The sequence below is a fragment of the Limulus polyphemus genome, unplaced genomic scaffold, assembly GCF_000517525.1.
Source record: "Limulus polyphemus unplaced genomic scaffold, Limulus_polyphemus-2.1.2 Scaffold916, whole genome shotgun sequence".
NCBI lineage: Eukaryota > Metazoa > Arthropoda > Merostomata > Xiphosura > Limulidae > Limulus > Limulus polyphemus.
In genome coordinates this window covers 78,059-96,101 of record NW_013666526.1, presented here as the reverse complement: position 1 = coordinate 96,101, position 18,043 = coordinate 78,059, and the positions used below count along the sequence as shown (strand labels likewise).

Sequence of the window (18,043 nt, the reverse complement as noted above, 5' to 3'; positions counted from 1 at the left end):
AAATATTAAGTACTGAAAAAGACATACTTAATAACTTAAATTTTGATAGTTTAATTGATGCATTTGCAGCAGCAAAAGCATGAAAGGTTCATGTAATGTAACCATGAATACCAGAATGCTACCTGTACAAGATTTAGTTAAGTATATGTACAGTTTTGTAAACTAATAAAATTTTTTATTTGTAAACTTAAGTAGTATTTTATCAATCTGTTTTATAATCCATGTACACCACAAGTGACCAGTCTCTCACACAAAACATAAGTTTCAAAACTAGGGATATAACAAAAATTTATTCTGCATGCTTGAAAGATTACTCTAGCTATGTGACTTTGAACAATAGTGGATGACATAAATATCAAAATGGTTTACCAATTATGTAAGTACACCTAGTAGGCTATACTTCATTAGTTCCAGGTTTACAGTTGTGATATCGTGAGATGTTATATTGTGACTTTATTTTAGGCTTGTGTAAGGCGATAATTAATTCTTTATGTTATTGTCATTAAGTGAGTAATGAGTCACAAAACAAATAATCAAAACATTTCAGATGTGGAGCACCAAAAGTGTCTTTGCCCCCAGATGCTGAGAACCCTTGCTAAGTCACTGTAAAGATTACATACATATATTTAGTTCAGCAACCATTATTTCTACTATACACTTTCATTAATTTTGGCATCATTATGAAATCATTGATCACTGCATATCTTTTTAGACTTATACCTAAAACCATCATTCTAGACAATGCCAATACAAAATTGAGTCACATAATAATCTCCATACATACATCCAATTAGAGAAATCATACTCAGGTTTTTAGTGATGACAACATGAAGATTTACTAAAAAACAAGTGTTTCTAACAATATAAAAAATATAAAAGATTCTGAATATTAGTTCAGTTCAAAGTTTCAACTCACAAAGAACCTTTCACAAACCATATCATGTGTAAATAAAACATATTTCATTGCTGATCCTGTTGTATAAACTTCAGTTTTTTGTTCTTTGTAATGTTATCATTCATTTTCATTTTTTTCATGGCTTATTAGCCTCACCTGTCTCACGTCCTCCTGAAAGAGACCTAGGGCCAATCTTTGATGTAGCTTGATCTTCTTTGCATGCCATATAGATTCAAGTGACCGATGATTCCCTAAAATCTGATGAATCACAGACAGTACATGCTTTGCTCCTTCTGAGTAGTCAGCAGCTGGGTTGCTATAGTGATTGTTACCATGATGATTCATGTTGGCTAACAAGACCTTTCCTTCACTGACTTGCTGAAAAGACATACATTACGAATAAATAAAGGTATACAGTCTAAAATTAAACAAATACAACAAATATTTAACTTACACATAAATATAATATGGCTCAGACAACATTTGAGTTTTCTGCAATATAACACATATTACGTGTTAGTTAAACAAGAGAGAGAGAGAGAAAATATCTGGTTGATCCAACAGTAAAATTGTTACAAATTTTATGTGCTCTTACTATCTATAACATATTATAAAATTATAAATATAAGGGTGGAAATTATCATTTTAAAAATATTTTATACTAAACACCTGTAAAGATGGATAACAATATGTTAGTTAAATACTACATAGTTATATAACAATTTTTTGTTGGACAGATGGCATGCTCATTCTAAAGGCTTGAATCATCTAAAGAAGAGTAAAACTGTAAGAGATCTGCATCAACGAAGATAAAAGCACCACATGTTTATCACGAAAGAGACATGCACAATCTAGCAAACACTATTCCACATGTTTGTAAGAGGTGTGCATCATCTACATAAAACATGGTTGAAATACAAATGAGTGATCTAAAAATAATCATTCTTCATGTTTGTAGGAGGAGGCCTGTATCAGCAAGACATACCTAAGTACTTGTATAAAACATGAGAAATAATGAGAGAACCATCATTCAGGTTTTAAAGAAGCATGCAACATCCTGAAAAAAAGTGATTAATGTCCTGCGAGACTTCAGGCATTTTGAAGAACAGTGATTCACATTTAAAGGAGACATGAAACATTCTGAAAAACATGTTTGTTAGAGTCATGAGGGATGTTGAGAAACAAGGTTTTTATGTTTATAGCAGACATGACACACACTGAGAAAACAGTCATTCATGCTTGTAAGAGAATACATCAATTAAAAATAGAACAAAATTCTACTTATTTGTAAGAAGCAAGCATGGTTTAGAGAAAAAGACCTGTATGCCTACAAGATGCATATACAATAAAAAAACAACTATATTTCTGTAGAACATGTGCACTGTGTAGTTAAAGCTAACTCCTATATATATTTGCTGAAGACCTAGAATAAAGTTCAAAATGTTTATAAGAAAAATGCAATATTATGTGACTGTAAATTGCCTGCAACATCAAAATGAAATATATACTTCTTCATGTTTCCAAGTAAACTGTAAAAATCTAGAAAAAAAAAGTCATATATATATATCTAAGGGAAGCATGCAATACATAAGGAAAAAGTCTACAAGTCTGTAATAGGCTTGCAACATCTACATACGAAAATATTGAGCAAACTCAATCCTATGTTCTATAAGGAGGCATGCTTCACAGATATGAAAATACTACATAAATTAAGTCATACATGACTGTAGGAGACATGCTTTATAGATATGAAAATACTACGGAAACTAAGTCCTACATGTCTGTGGGAGGCATCCTCCATAGCAGCATTTCCCTAACCATGTTCCATGGAACCCTGGGAGTTCTGTATGATATATCCAGAAGTTCCACAAGAACATTTTGTGCAGTGTAGTCAGAGTAAAGGAGCAGGCCAGGTATATGTATGGCTTAAAAGCTCATCAGCCCATAAATCGTACCACCCTGTATTCCCTTTGTCATTGGCTATTTCATTTTGTGGGCAAAGCCTAATTTATGCCTCGCTATAAGTCAGCCATTAGTGATAGTCTAACAAAATGTCTTAAGGAAACAACAAACTAGTCTTGAGTTTGTGAATATTTTGTAACATTACAAAATGACAGTGATTTCAAGTATTGATACTACTTAGCCACAGATCAGGAGGAATTTTAAAACAAAAAACAAGTTCTTCTTATGATAATTTTTTATGATGTAACGTTTTAGCATAAGAATGTTTTTTAAGGGTTCTGTCAACAGTTTTAGGGCTCAAAAGTGTTCCATGGCTAAAAAAGTTTGGGAAATGCTGCTCCATAGATACAAAAATACAAGATAAACGAAGTCCTGTAGGAGACATGCTCCATAGATATGAAAACACTACAGAAAACATCCTACATGTTTTTAGGAGGTATGTTCCATAAATATGAAAATGATAGAGAAATTAAGTCTTACATGTCTGTAGGAGGCATGCTTCACAGATATGAAAATACTAGAGCAGTGGTTTCCAAACTGTGTGTCACAGCAAGTTGCTAAGGGTGTCATTATGACAATAATTAAGAACATAAAAAAACTCTACAACAGGGGGTGTTGCACAAATCAAAGTAAGTGGGTTAGGTTGTTGCCGGTGAAAAAAGTTTGGAAACCATTATACTAGTGAAACCTCATCCAATACATTTATCTATAGGGGGGCATGATCCATAGACATGAATATACTTGAAAAACCAAGTCCTACATATCTGTAGGAGGCATGTTCTATAGATACGAGTATACTTGAAAACCTGCAACTCCTACGTGTATGCACCATCTAAAGAAACAAACTCCTGTGTGTGTAGGAGGCATGCTCCATAGAACTGAAAATACTCATAAATGTATGTAGGAGAGAATCACCAACTAGAATTCCACAGTAGTCGTGCACCATCTAAAGAAAAGCCCTAGATTATTGTGTGAAATGCAACATTTAGAAAGAAACTACACTAAATTTGGAGAAAATATCAATCATCTATAGAACAATGACCTACACATGTTTGTAGGAAACGTGCAATAACTATTAAAGACAATTGTCTACGAAAATATATAACACTAGAGAACAGGAAGTCACACAATAGAAGTCCTACACATTTATAAAAAATGTGTATCATCTAGACAACAAGTCTTTCATGTCAATAAAAAACATGCATCATTACAAGATCAGGAAGTTCTATGCATATATAGAAAATATATATCACCTACAAAACAGGAAGTCCTACACATTTACAGAAAATAGATATCACAAGAAAAGCAAAAATTCTAAGCACAGAAAACATGCATCATCTAGAGAACCAGATGTTCTATACATTAATATAAAACATGCATAATCTAGAGAATCAGATGTTCTACACATTTATACAAAAGATGCATCATCTAAAGAACCAGATGTTTTATACAAAACATGCATCATCTAAAGAACCAGATGTTTTATACAAAACATGCATCATCTAGAGAACCAGATGTTCTGCACATTTATATAAGACATGCATCATCTAGAGAACCAGATGTTCTGCACATTTATATAAAACATGCATCATCTGGAGAACCAGATGTTATACACATTTATATAAAACATGCATCATCTGGAGAACCAGATGTTCTACACATTTATACAAAACATGCATCATTTAGAGAACCAGACATTCTACAAATTTATACAAAACATGCATCATTTAGAGAATTATATGTTCTGCACATTTATACAAAAGATGCATCATTTAGAGAATCAGATGTTCTACACATTTATACAAAAGATGCATCATCTAGAGAACTAGATGTTCTACACATTTATACAAAACATGCATCATCTAAAGAACCAGATGTTCTACACATTTATATAAAACATGCATCATCTGGAGAACCAGATGTTCTTCACATTTATACAAAACATGCATCATCTAGAGAACCAGATGTTCTAAACATTTAGAGAAAACATGCATCTTATAGAAAATTAGATGTTCCATACATTTAGAAAAACATGCATCATATAGAGAATCAGATGTTCTACACAGTTATATAAAAGATGCATCTTATAGAGAATCAGATGTTCTACATATTTAGAGAAAACATGTATCATATAGAGAATCAGATGTTCTACATGTTTATAGGAAATATGCATCATCTGAAGGACAAGAAGCCCTACATGTTAACATAAAACATACAAAAAACATACATAATCTACAGAACAGGAAGTTCTATGCATTTATACAAGACATACATCATCCAGAAAACCAGAAATCCTATGCACAGAAAACATGCATCATCTAGTAAACAGGAAGTCCTAAATATGAATAGAAATACTGAATCATCTGGAAAACAAAAAGACTTATGCATTTATAAAAAAACATGCATCATCTAGAAAATAGGGAATTTTATGCTATTGTAGAAAAGATGCATATCTAGAAAAAGGATGTCCTAGATGTTAATAGAGAACATGGATCATCTAGAAAACAAGAAGCCCTACACAATCATAGAAAACATGCATCATCTAGAGAACAGAGTGTCCTACATGTTTATGGGTTGATCCTTCAGTCTTGGGCTGATGGCATACCTGCACCAAGTGGTCCAACTGGTAGAGTAACTTTTTACTGGTGCTATGAACCTACACAATAATTACAAAAGATAGACAGACAGCTATCACTAATAAGGTTTTGCAGGGGAGGTTAACAATCAGGATCCATTACCTACATTGTTCTACTTGTCAAGTACTTCCTAAAATAACAAGTACTATTGTTTAGTCTTCAAATTAAAGAAAGCTAACTTGTAGAAATTATCTATATATCTAACGAGTTGTCAAGCTTATAAAAAAGCAAAATAATATTACAAAAATGTTTGAATTTTTAATTTTTATACATCTACTGACATACCAATAAACCAATTTCAATTTTAGAACACTGATGGTAAAGAGAATGAAAAATAAAACAGAAAATATATACAGAGACTTTTTAAAGTAATGAGCTTCACTGGAGTGAAATACTATATTGATGAAGATTTTGGTTTTATTTAGTCAAATCCAAATTTTTAACGAATAAAAATGATTAAGCCAAAACTATACGAAGCTGATTGGTGTTAAAATGACACAGCCAAAACCCTGTTATACTCTAGCAATAAAATTAATAAATGGTAATTTAAATGAAAATGTAGGAGCAACTCACAGAAAATGATGTCACAACATCACTAGTTTTTTGGTATACATCAAAACTATAGTTTAAAATCACATTTTCTCACTGATGGGATATAATTCCTTTCTTAGCAAATTTATATTAAATTGATAAAGATTCTGAAGTCAAACCTTTTGCTAATCATAATGAAGCAGCATGCATTTAAACTACTTTTAATGTGATCATAAAGTTATATATATATATATAAATTTAGAATTTACAATATAACAGCATATTCTGTGATTATCTTTAAACTTTAATATCTTAATGCACCTATTTTACCTACATAGTAAATGACTTATCTAAATTAAGACCATTACAGCATAACTACAAATGATGAAAGGATTGAAGTTACTGACATTTCGAACTAATACTTCCCATGGTTAGCATCTACCAATTTAGTAAACAGGAACTTTGACTAAAATTCGGGATGGTCTGAAAGGTAATAAATAACTTTTCTTGATAATTCATTTTTTATGAAACATACAGCTTTATTTCAAACAAAGCAGAAAACATTTTCTTGTTGGATAACCTGTTGACTGATAGTATTTAAAGGTGGTACATCACTACACAGTGTTAAACTCTTAGAAAAAGTAAAACCCAAGACCCAGCAGGATTTGAACTTGTGACCTTATTTATCAGGCAGGTAACTTTAGTCAACTAAGCTGCTTGGTTTTATCAAATATCACAATACTTTCTACAAATATTTTGTTATCTAAACAAACCACTAGACAACTTGCTTTATTGGCTCTAAGTATGTTAGGAATCTCACTTCACTTGATTAAAGTACTCATGAGGTATCTTTCAAAAATTCATTATTAATTGTAATGTAAAGTTTTAGATGTATTATTTAGTTGGAATGACTTTTGTATAGTGTTTAAACGTTTGTTGCACTTCTCTATATTAATTTCAATGTTTTTCTATTTATGTTGAGTGAGTTAGCTGAAACATATATACCCCATTTCTGCAGTAGAATATGAAACAATTCTTTAAATATTAATCTTTACTAATTTCTAACTACAAAAGCATATCCGAAGTCTAATTATTCAAACTTTAAAAATGATATTCTTAGCTGATGCAGTGAAATGTTGCTAAAAATGCAAGTTTTGGAGCCACAAGCAACATGTTTAGCACCTGTACACTTAATTTACAAGAAATTCCTGACAATTCAACATGCAATGCCATGACAGATATTTATAGCTGGAGGAGTGTTTCACAATCCTTTCCATGGATAGATATTGGCCTAGTAATGTTATTTAATGATAGAGATCCAAAGAACAAAACACTAAGAAGAAATGAACCTTCTATGAAAGTGAAGGGACTTGTACAGAAGAGCATTTAGAACAGCAATGGCTCTGAAACCACAACCCAAGCCAATCTGGAGCAATACCCTCATCCACATGGACTTTTGTGCCTTTAATATGTTTAAAGATGGTCTTGGAAACAACATTCACATATTACAATGGGTCTGTAAAAAACTAGCATTTACTTCACTCTCCTTGGCAGAAGCTTAATCATGACTATAAGAGTAGACATAATCAATGATGGAGCAAGTACTATTAGCCATCAGCAAAGCTATTATTCCATTATATTAACTCAATTTTGAACATGGGTTGCAGAAAACCAACATACTTTCAGAGCATGACTGAGAAACCTCTTACAATGATGTACTGAAAGAAGTTTTCTACTTAACATTTGATGATAATGGAAAAGACAAATAGGAAAGTTGCCTTTCTTGTTCCAGAGTAGCAAGTTCCAAATTCAATGTATGTAAGTAACCTAGAATAGCATTGTTTCTTAAAATCTATTGACATTATTATGGCTTTAAAATAGTCAAAGGTAAATACAAACTAAAATGAATGCTGACAACAAGGAAATACAGACAATAATATAATTATTTGTGTGTAATTCACTTCTAAGGCTACATACCCAAAACTGCAGCTAGGTAATGACATTCACTAGCTGGTGACCTCACACACTTAGCCACTCAATAATTAAATTACTTATAAAATATGAATATAGCAAACTGACAGAAAATTAACCCTCTCTGGACCAGTGAGCATCTTCGAGGTGTCAAGAATTTAAGTAAAAATAATAATTCCAACTCTATTTCACTGTGAGATAAAAACAATCTAGGGGGTATCAGTGATACCCCTTATCCAAAAAGGGCTAAGTCATATTAAGTACCCAGAAATTCATCACAGGTAAAAATACTGTTCTAGGTTACTGTCTAAAATCAGAAGTAACCCATGGCCATGGTGTAATCCTGTGTACATGGGGTCAGCTATATATATAACAATAAATAAACAAATATACATACAAAAATTAGAAATTTAATACTTATGTTTGGTCTCTAGTTTTTTACTGTTGGCCAACTAATGAAACTTAAGCCTACTTGTTGTAATGATGGTACTACTAAGTCAAATAATTTTTATTTATTTCAAATATGCACCTAAGAACACTAAATAATAACATGCAGAAAGCATACAATGTCCTATAACTATCATAATTTAACTGGCTTTCTAACAAAGGTATAAGTGCCTTAAAATAATTTCTTTAGCTGATTGATCTGACTTTGGTAACAGCAGCTTTGAATCTGTTGGCAAAATAACTGAAAAGCTGTCAGAATAAAAAGCTAGCACTATACATCTTTGGTAAATTAAAACTTTGTCTTTCAATTGGTTACAAATGATGCAATAGCAAATGAATTACTAGCAATTTGAGAAAGAGAAACTGTATACCTCCATAAATAAAGCAGATTAGATACTATAAAATTAGATTCTGCCTTAGTAATATATGCATATACTAAAATGTGTAACTTATGTTAAACTCGGGACATTATACATGGGTGGTTAGTAAGTAGAAAATGCACAATTCAGAGCAAATAAGTGTCATGTGATAAAGAAGTGAAATTTGAGAATTTATATAAATATTTCCTGTAAAAACTAAAATTAAAACTTACATAATGTTCAAATTTCAATTATAAACTACATTTTAATGTCAAATTTACTGACACAAATCTAAAATAAAATTTTTTAATCAAATTTTGTACATAACTCTGTAAAACGTTGTGACATGCACATTTTGGCCCCCACCCATGTGCATTGAGTTACACTAAAGAAAAACAAGTTGTTAATCACAAAAAAACTGTGAAAAGTGACTTTCATGGGATCAATCAGGTGTTGTTGAAATCAACTGGAAAATAATCAGAGGGCATGGCAACTGTGAATAATCATCAACTTTTCTCTATGTGCTGATTATTATTATTAATTAAGAATTTTTTCCCCAGTTTACATGTGAATTTTCAGCCAGTTTTGAAGAGTGGCTTCCCATTGCCCTTACTTTGTGTGTTGACATCATCCCCTTCACTGGCAGTTTCATAACTTTAAAATTTTCATATTATATTTTATTGTATAGTTGCTCATTTTATCTTCTTCTTCTTTGATAGTTACAGATTAATTTCTATAGATTTTTCTATTATAGTCACTTAGAGGTTTGTTTATGTTAGATCTTAAATATAGCCAAGTATTTAACTTTAAAATAAGACTTGTTTGATTTTACAGCAAAGACAGGTTTGAGGACATTTTTTCCACTGGTTAAGCCATTTGACATGCTCTCACTGCAATAGCACAGCAAAGAGTGACTGACTGGTGTATACTATATTAGATTTACATAATAAATCTTCTGATGTATTTTAAAATTTTGAGTAAGTGAATGTAATAAAACACCTCACTTTTAAGTAAGGTTAGTTAATTTGTTTAATGACACATGTTTTCTTTCCTACAGCTTCCACTTCACATTAGAAGGACAAACACCTAGACTTGAATCAATGACAGCATGGAAGTGACACTGATAGATTAAGTGCACATTACAAAACAAAACACTTTTATTAACTGTAAGTACAAGCTAATTAACTCAATAAAATACTTTACTAACTCTTAATAGATATTTGGTATTTAAATATCTCACTACTAGCTCTATGTTCACATACATACACACTTACTTCTGTGTAAGCTTGGCATATTTCTTCATAAAAATTTTGATGCTGATGAATCAGTTCTTCTAGCTCTGAAACTTCTCTTGGAACATTAGTTAATTGACAATTCTGAGTCCAGGAGGGAACGTTGTTTAAATACTATGGGAATAAAAACAAACTGAATAATAAAAAATAACCTGCAAAAAAGCATATAATGTCATATAACTATTTTAATTTAACTAACTTTCTAAGAAAGGTATAAGTGCCTTAAAATAATTCCTTTAACTAACTAACTTCCTCAAAACATTGGTTAACTGACAATTCTGAATTCCCAGAGAAACACTGGATAACTGACAGTTTTGAACATTCCTAGAAACACTGGATAACTGATAGTTTTGAACATTCCTAGAAACACTGGATAACTGATAGTTTTGAACATTCCTAGAAACACTGGATAACTGACAGTTTTGAACATTCCTAGAAACACTGGTTAACTGGACTCTTCTCAGTTTTCCTGGAAATATTGTTTAATCAAATGTGCATGGAATTGGTCAGAGAAGAAATGTCAATTATAATTCCTTATGACACTTATCTACACAAAATGTGGCAAGCTTTTAGTAAAGGATAAAAGACTGCTGTATACAAAAAAATCAAATGTGTTACAAAAGTATCTGTACTCAAGGTATGCCCATGAACTGACACAATTAGTCTGACTCGGACCCTGACAAGTCAGAGTGCAAGGTGGTGTTCACGTGAAGAGTAAAAATACTTTTGTCTATCCTACAGTTTGCATAATGTATTTGCATAGCTTCTAGAACCTCCAAAATGCATATCTACAGTTTGTTTTAGTATCTCTGTATACTATAACTGAAATTTACTCTCTTCTACCACAAACTGTTACTAAATCAGCAATGTAGGCTAAAATGAATTGTTGATATCTCTGACATCACCTATATAATATCAGGTTGAATGGCACTCTGTTAAAGGTTTTGGCATGCATGCTTTGACCCCCATCTGTGTACAAAGGGTTAACTGACAATTCTGATCTTCCCTCATAACTTTGGTTAATTTCAAATTCTACTTATTTCATTAGCTTGCAAAGAACGTGTAATGGACAGTTATGCAAATGCTGCTGAAGTAAATTTTATGAATTGTGACAAATTATATGGACTGTAAAAGCACTAAACTATCAAAACATACAAAATAAGTCACATAATATTTATGTAGGTAGCTTGCTCTGATCAGAAGTTAATATTAATAGCCTGAGTCAAGCATCATGTATCTGTCAATAGCCTGAGTCAAGCATCATGTATCTGTCAATAGCCTGAGTCAAGCATCATGTATCTGTCAATAGCTTGAGTCAAGCATCATGTATCTGTCAATAGCTTGAGTCAAGCATCATGTATCTGTCAATAGCCTGAGTCAAGCATCATGTATCTGTCAATAGCCTGAGTCAAGCATCATGTATCTGTCAATAACCTGAGTCAAGCATCATGTATCTGTCAATAGCCTGAGTCAAGCATCATGTATCTGTCAATAGCCTGAGTCAAGCATCATGTATCTGTCAATAGCCTGAGTCAAGCATCATGTATCTGTCAATAGCCTGAGTCAAGCATCATGTATCTGTCAATAACCTGACAGTAACTGTTATGGACTGAAATACAATCTTATATCATCAGAATTTGTAGGGGGAATGTATATTTGCACTGGGATAACAATACCATATCACCAAAATTTGTGGGATGAGATGTTCAGAGTGTACATAAAGTTTTAAAATTTGTGATAAGATTTTAATATCACTCAAGCTTATGAAGTAAGTTTATAGATGGTTGCAATAATCTTTTATTGCCAGAGTAAAATGTGAAAATGTTTTTAAAAGTCATGAATTTTCTAGCTAATTTTCTAATAAGACAATATAAAACACTGATTTCTATATATTCACATTCCAGTAAGAAAAAAAAAAAGCTTTAATTAGCTGCTAATTTTTCTAATGAGCAACATTCATCATCCAATTGAACACTTCAGGTTTTATATTACATGTTTAGTTTTTTATTAAATAGTACATATAACCTGGATTTCTAAACATCCAGAATCCAGTAAATACTTTAGCTTTTTTTAAGTTAGATGTTCTCCTTTTAAGGAAACAGTACACAACATAATTTTCTATACACACAAACACATGCCTGTCCAGTGAAAAACAGTAGCTTTTAATTAGCTTCCCAGCTTTCTCATGAAGCAATAGCAAAACAACCATAATACAAAGAATTATATCAGGTTTTACATTATTTCTTAGCATTCTAATAAAATAGTATATGACATGGATTCCCAAGCAGTAAAACAAGTAATGAAAGAGTACAAAACACAGCTATTTATATACTCATGTCCCAGTTAAAATCTTTTGTTTTTAAATTACCTTGTCAGCTTTCTGATGAAACAGCAGTAAAACAAGCTTTCTACCCATTCAACTTAAATATCAATGTGTTAGACTTTAACTTACTTGCTCAGCTTTGTAATCAAGCAGTGCAGTGAAAAACCTGGTTTTCCATACAATATATCAGCTCTTACACATTACCTGTTCAGCTTTCTGGTGAAACAATACAGACAGAGACAATACAGTTGTTCTTTCATCCAACCCTGCTGCAAACTGCTTCCAGGCATTGTCCAAACGAGCTGCAGTTTGTTGGATAGCACTACTAGCATAGTGGCCCGAGTCAATCAGCCTGGATGCTGCTGTGAGGATACGGTTGATGGTTGTGTAGACATTCTGTACAAGCAGATGACAACAACAAAAATTTATATACATATATATGCTTATAAATTAGGCCTTTATGATTAAAATTAAAAAGATTAAAATATTCAATAGGTTGTTAGGTAAATTATTAATGAAACAATCAGATTAGAAAAAAAAAGAGGTTTCAAAATAATTTCTTACCATTGATGCCATGGTTAAATGATTATGTTCTTCCTGCATATCTTTAGCTTCTTGAAAGGAACGACCAATCTCAACATATCTGACTAGAAAGAGATCCAGGTTATGAACGATCCAGTCGTACATCTACAATAGAATAAAAAATAGTGTTTTACTGTATAAAACTGTACTACACATTATTTTGAAGAAAGGGATATATCAATGTACACCGAAATCAATTTTTATAGTTTTTCTTAACTTTTTACTCACTGCTCAGTAATATATTTACACCTGCAGCAAAAAAACAAAGGTACTCTAGAGTATACTGTTAACTGAAGAACACTTTATTTTTTACCTTTAAAAAATATTATCAAACACTTTGTAGTTAATGCTTGTGAAAAAATGATGTTTTTACTAATTGAAAGAACAAGTAAAATCAAATGTTCAATGTACTTTAAATAGAGTAACATTCTGTCCCTAAGAAATAATATAATCAAGAAAGTCCTCATAAAGTGGTAAATATTTATTGAAGTTTATATCAGTGTTAGAACTTCTGTTTAAGTATAAAGTTATAGTAACCAGCTAGATGGGATTCTAAGGTTACATTCATCATGTATCCAGTAGGATATATAAAATCCATCCTATTTGTCATTAATCTATTTAATTTTGAGCCTGCAAGACCGATATGTATTTCAGATGCAAACTGATTTATTTGTTTTAAATGAAGGATATATTCAGAACAAACACCATATTTGGTAAACCCTCAATAAAAACAGTTAATCACTATGCATATTATTTCAAGATTTAAAAGTTTCTTTAATGCACTGAACTGTATACACACTCACTATAAATACTGATTCCATTCACAACAACACAATGATTATATTACAAAATAAATAAAGACTAGCATTCACCTTAATATTTTTTCAGAATACAGCAGAATTATCTAAAAGTGGTTCTGTAAAACATCAAACTGTTGACTTCTAAAACAAAATTTGTATAGTGAAAAAGAATGGGAAAGGAATTTTAAAAAAAATGGTGTATGTAATAAATCTTTAGTATTTGAATTAACATCAGACTTTAATGAAAATGATAAAACTAGAAAACAAAAGTATTACCTTAAAAGTAAAAAATCTTAAAAAATAATAACTAACCTTCTGAGCATCTTGTTCAAACATTCGTACTTGATAGCACTGTTCAAGTTTGTTCTTTCGGACATGCCATAACTGACCCAGATGCCTTTGTGTGACATGGACATCATCCAATAACTGCATAACATGGGAAATTGCACATTGAAAATCCGTGTTTCCAGCCATTGTGGGAGGTGCACTATCCCTGCTAGAATAACCTGAATCACAAGATCCTCCACTACTTCCACCAGTTGCATAACTTAGCCTGGAACATAAGTTTGTCAGCTATTAAACCTAAACTAGTAGTCTAAGTTAACTTGAAAAAAGATATTATGTCAAATGTTCATTTATTTCACAAATGGATATAACTTAGTCGAGAATGCACATTAATTTTGCCTAAAATATAGACTATGTCAGTTGTTAATACATTACCCAGTTTGCAATACAAGTTATATCAGCCATCAATATTGAACAAAAAAAAACCTAGGTAACCTTGAATTCATTACAGCAGCTAGAAATATTCCATTCAGAAACCTACATTAGTCTGGAACACAGATTATCTCAGATACACTAATTTCACCATGAACACAGATTTTGTCAATGTTGTTAATACTTAATTCTAGAAATGAGACTGAAACACACTGTGCCAGTTCGTAATATTTTATCCTACAGACTATGTTAACTTGGAGCATGGATTAGGTCAATTATTAAAATTGACCAAAGTAACCTAAGTTATCAAGCAATGCTCATTACACCTATTATTACTTGATCCGGTTATCATGTTAATAGCCTGGATAATATACTACATAGCCTGTTAGTATTTCACCCAATGATCTAAGTTAACCTGGTACACTAATTATGCCAGCTGTAGATGCTTTGCCCAGTGATCTAAGTTGGCCTGGTATACTGATTAATTCAGCTGTCAATAATTCCCCCCTGACTAATTCAGCTGATAATACTTCACCCAGTGATCTATTTGAGTCTGGTACACTTATTATGTCATCTGTTAATAATACTTCCAGTGATCTAAGTTAGCTTGGTAAACTGACTGTGTAAGCTATTAATACTACACCCAGTGATCCTAGTACACTGATTGTGTCAGCTGTTAGCACTATACCCAGTGATCTAAGTTATTATGTGAAATAAGCTACTTTTTATTCAAATAACTATAGGTAACCCATAACAGATATGGAAGAGTTCAAAAGTAAAGACCAATACAGATAAAGAAATAAAAAATATTTCCAAATCTAAAACAGAACAGAGATTAGTTATTGCAAATCACAACATCCAATACAATAGCATGCCGATGAAAGATGATCTATGTCCAATTTAACTACTTAAAGGATTTATCATTCTATTTATTTTCTAGAAATGTAATGTTTACAGTTTGTCATAACATACTTTTACAAAATGTTTTAAGAGATATAACCTAAAAGTAAAACAATAGTGAAAAAACACTGATATTTTGCTTCACTTCTGCTCAGCCTGAAAATCTATGAGTTAGCAAGTATTATGACCTCATGATGTGTAGGAAGTCCAAAGCAAAGAACTGTGGCTGCATTCAGTAAAACTAGTTTTTAGCGTAATATAGAGATGGAATCTGAGCATGTACAGGATAATGACTTTGATATTCAACCTTATCTACTTTAGTCTCTGGAAGGAGTTTCTACTTTATTTAAGATTGTACACAATCCTAATCTCCATTAGAACTTCCCAGAATGACTTGTGAGAAATTTCATGAGATCATTACCTCTGATGGAGAAAGTAAAACCAGATTTCTCTCACAATTCTAATTTTCAATGTAATCACTATACTAGCCAAGTTACTCAAAGACAAATTTATAACCATCAGAGAAGATATGGATGTCTTGGAGTGATCTCTTTTTGTGTACAAGAAGCTTAACAATAGGTTTAGCATAACTTATTTTTGGGCACATCTTGTTTAAACGGACTATCTTATTACAACTACTCGTACTTTTTAAAATTTGACCTGAACACACCTAAATAAAGATATATATCCATTTTCAAAGTTATGAAAGTGTTACAATCATAATATCTGCATACTACATCTCCATCGTTAGCTAATGAATAACTTATAAAACAAATTACAATACCTGTGTAATACTTGTTGACCTTCATAATCAATGTTTTCCAATGGAGTTTGTACAACTTTTTTCATGCTGTTATGTTCTTCAACCATTCTCTTGGCTCCACTGATATCGCTAGCAAAGTCATTCCTCAAGAGGTCATCTTTGATCCTATCCATTCGTTCCATTACATCCAATGTTTTAGATACAAAACTCTCTAAGCTCTGAAAAGTAAAAATGCAAAATGTTAGTAACTTTGAAGTATACTTATTAAAAACACAAAACATGAGTAACTTTGAAGTATACTTATTAAAAACACAAAACATGAGTAACTTTGAAGTATACTTATTAAGTTTATGTAACATACTTATTATCAGTTATAATAAATAAATAAATAAATTACTGTTTACCAGTCTACCATCTGAACATAGACCACTAACACTAAACTTATATGTTGTAAACATGGGCGTCCATAGAAATATCTCCAGGAGGGAGGTCAAAGTCTAAATCAACATATTATGTATATATAATGGATGAATAAAGAAAAAAAAAAAGATTCTCATTTTTCCATGGTTGCATAGAAACTATTTGTTTACCAGCCCCCACAACATATAAATAAACCACTTGTTAAATGCAATACTTATATATTGTAAGTAAATCATTTCTACTTACCAATCTCAGTTCAATCCACTGATTGTGATCATATGGTAATGTACCATCTAGGTCACTGGTCAATTGTGACTGGTCAATATATTTAGATAGAGTTTCTAGTGATATCATGCTTGTCTAATAAAATGAAAAGAAACAATCTATCAGCTTATACCTAAATTCCTAAACAATAAAAGTGTATTCTGAGAGCATGTCCACTTAGTCAAATCCAACACATCAGGCAATAAAACATTTATGTTAATTACAGAATGAAACATCAGGGACAACTTTAACCACGTCAAAAACAACACAAATGCACAAACCCTCTGTAAGTCTATAAATTTAGTACTAGACATTCCATGCTGCCAATATATAATAATTCTTAAGACTAAAAACATATCAAATTTGTATTCAATTGCATTTAACTTCAGCATCTAGAAAAGTTTCATAACCATATTTGAACGAGTTTCTAATGATTGCAGCAATAAAAGTAAAGGTTTTTACAAGAGGAGATAAAATCATGTACTGTCATAAAATCCTGTAGAGAAACTTAGCAATGCTGGCAAGTTCTATACAAGAGCAGAAACTTTAAATGTTGGATGGTTTTTTACCACTTATTCATTAACAGCCATTTTATCACTATTCAGATAGAACTTTGTTAATTCAAACTTAGTTTCAATGACAAAAAAATATGTTTAATTAAACAATGTTTGGAGTTCCAAGAGATATACTCTTGACTCTACATGTTTTTCAGGAGTTATTTTGCCGAAACATAATTCATAAGATACTTCCTATAAATTAATCTTATCTTTCATGGATTACTATGAATAAATATGGTTTGTTTTTTGATTAAATATAACCTTTGTTTCACAAAGATCTTCGCCTAGATATGGCTTCTGTTTAGCCCTTTCCTTCATCTTAGAATTTAAATCTTTTTTACAATGTTCCATTTTATATATCTAGTCTGATTTTCAGTCTAAAATGATTTTCATTACTGCATATCTTTTGAAACTTTAATTTACCAACTGAAGTAATCATCACATACAGCTATAAATCCTAAAATACACGGTATTAATTGACAAAGATTCAACAACAACCTAAGACCAAATCTTTCAAACTGGTGTCAGGTCTGACTAAGTACATGGACAAAATCAATTTACATCTATTAAATAAAACATTTTTTCATTTTTTACAAGTTCTTTTATTCCTGTTGAATACAATGA

General features: G+C 31.4%; 1 protein-coding gene across 1 annotated transcript in view; it reads right to left on the bottom strand.

Moving 5' to 3' along the window:
• Positions 1-18,043, bottom strand: part of LOC106461219 (triple functional domain protein-like) — a 251,610-nt gene that overhangs the window by 169,843 nt on the left and 63,724 nt on the right. Inside the window, exons 6-13 of the mRNA XM_022388075.1 lie at positions 16,845-16,958; positions 16,200-16,396; positions 14,111-14,351; positions 12,981-13,103; positions 12,621-12,812; positions 10,076-10,207; positions 5,421-5,513; positions 1,052-1,273 (exon numbers count right to left, since the gene is read on the bottom strand). Of these exons, the coding sequence (XP_022243783.1) occupies positions 1,052-1,273; positions 5,421-5,513; positions 10,076-10,207; positions 12,621-12,812; positions 12,981-13,103; positions 14,111-14,351; positions 16,200-16,396; positions 16,845-16,958 (1,314 nt within the window). The remainder of the gene's footprint in view (positions 1-1,051; positions 1,274-5,420; positions 5,514-10,075; positions 10,208-12,620; positions 12,813-12,980; positions 13,104-14,110; positions 14,352-16,199; positions 16,397-16,844; positions 16,959-18,043) is intronic.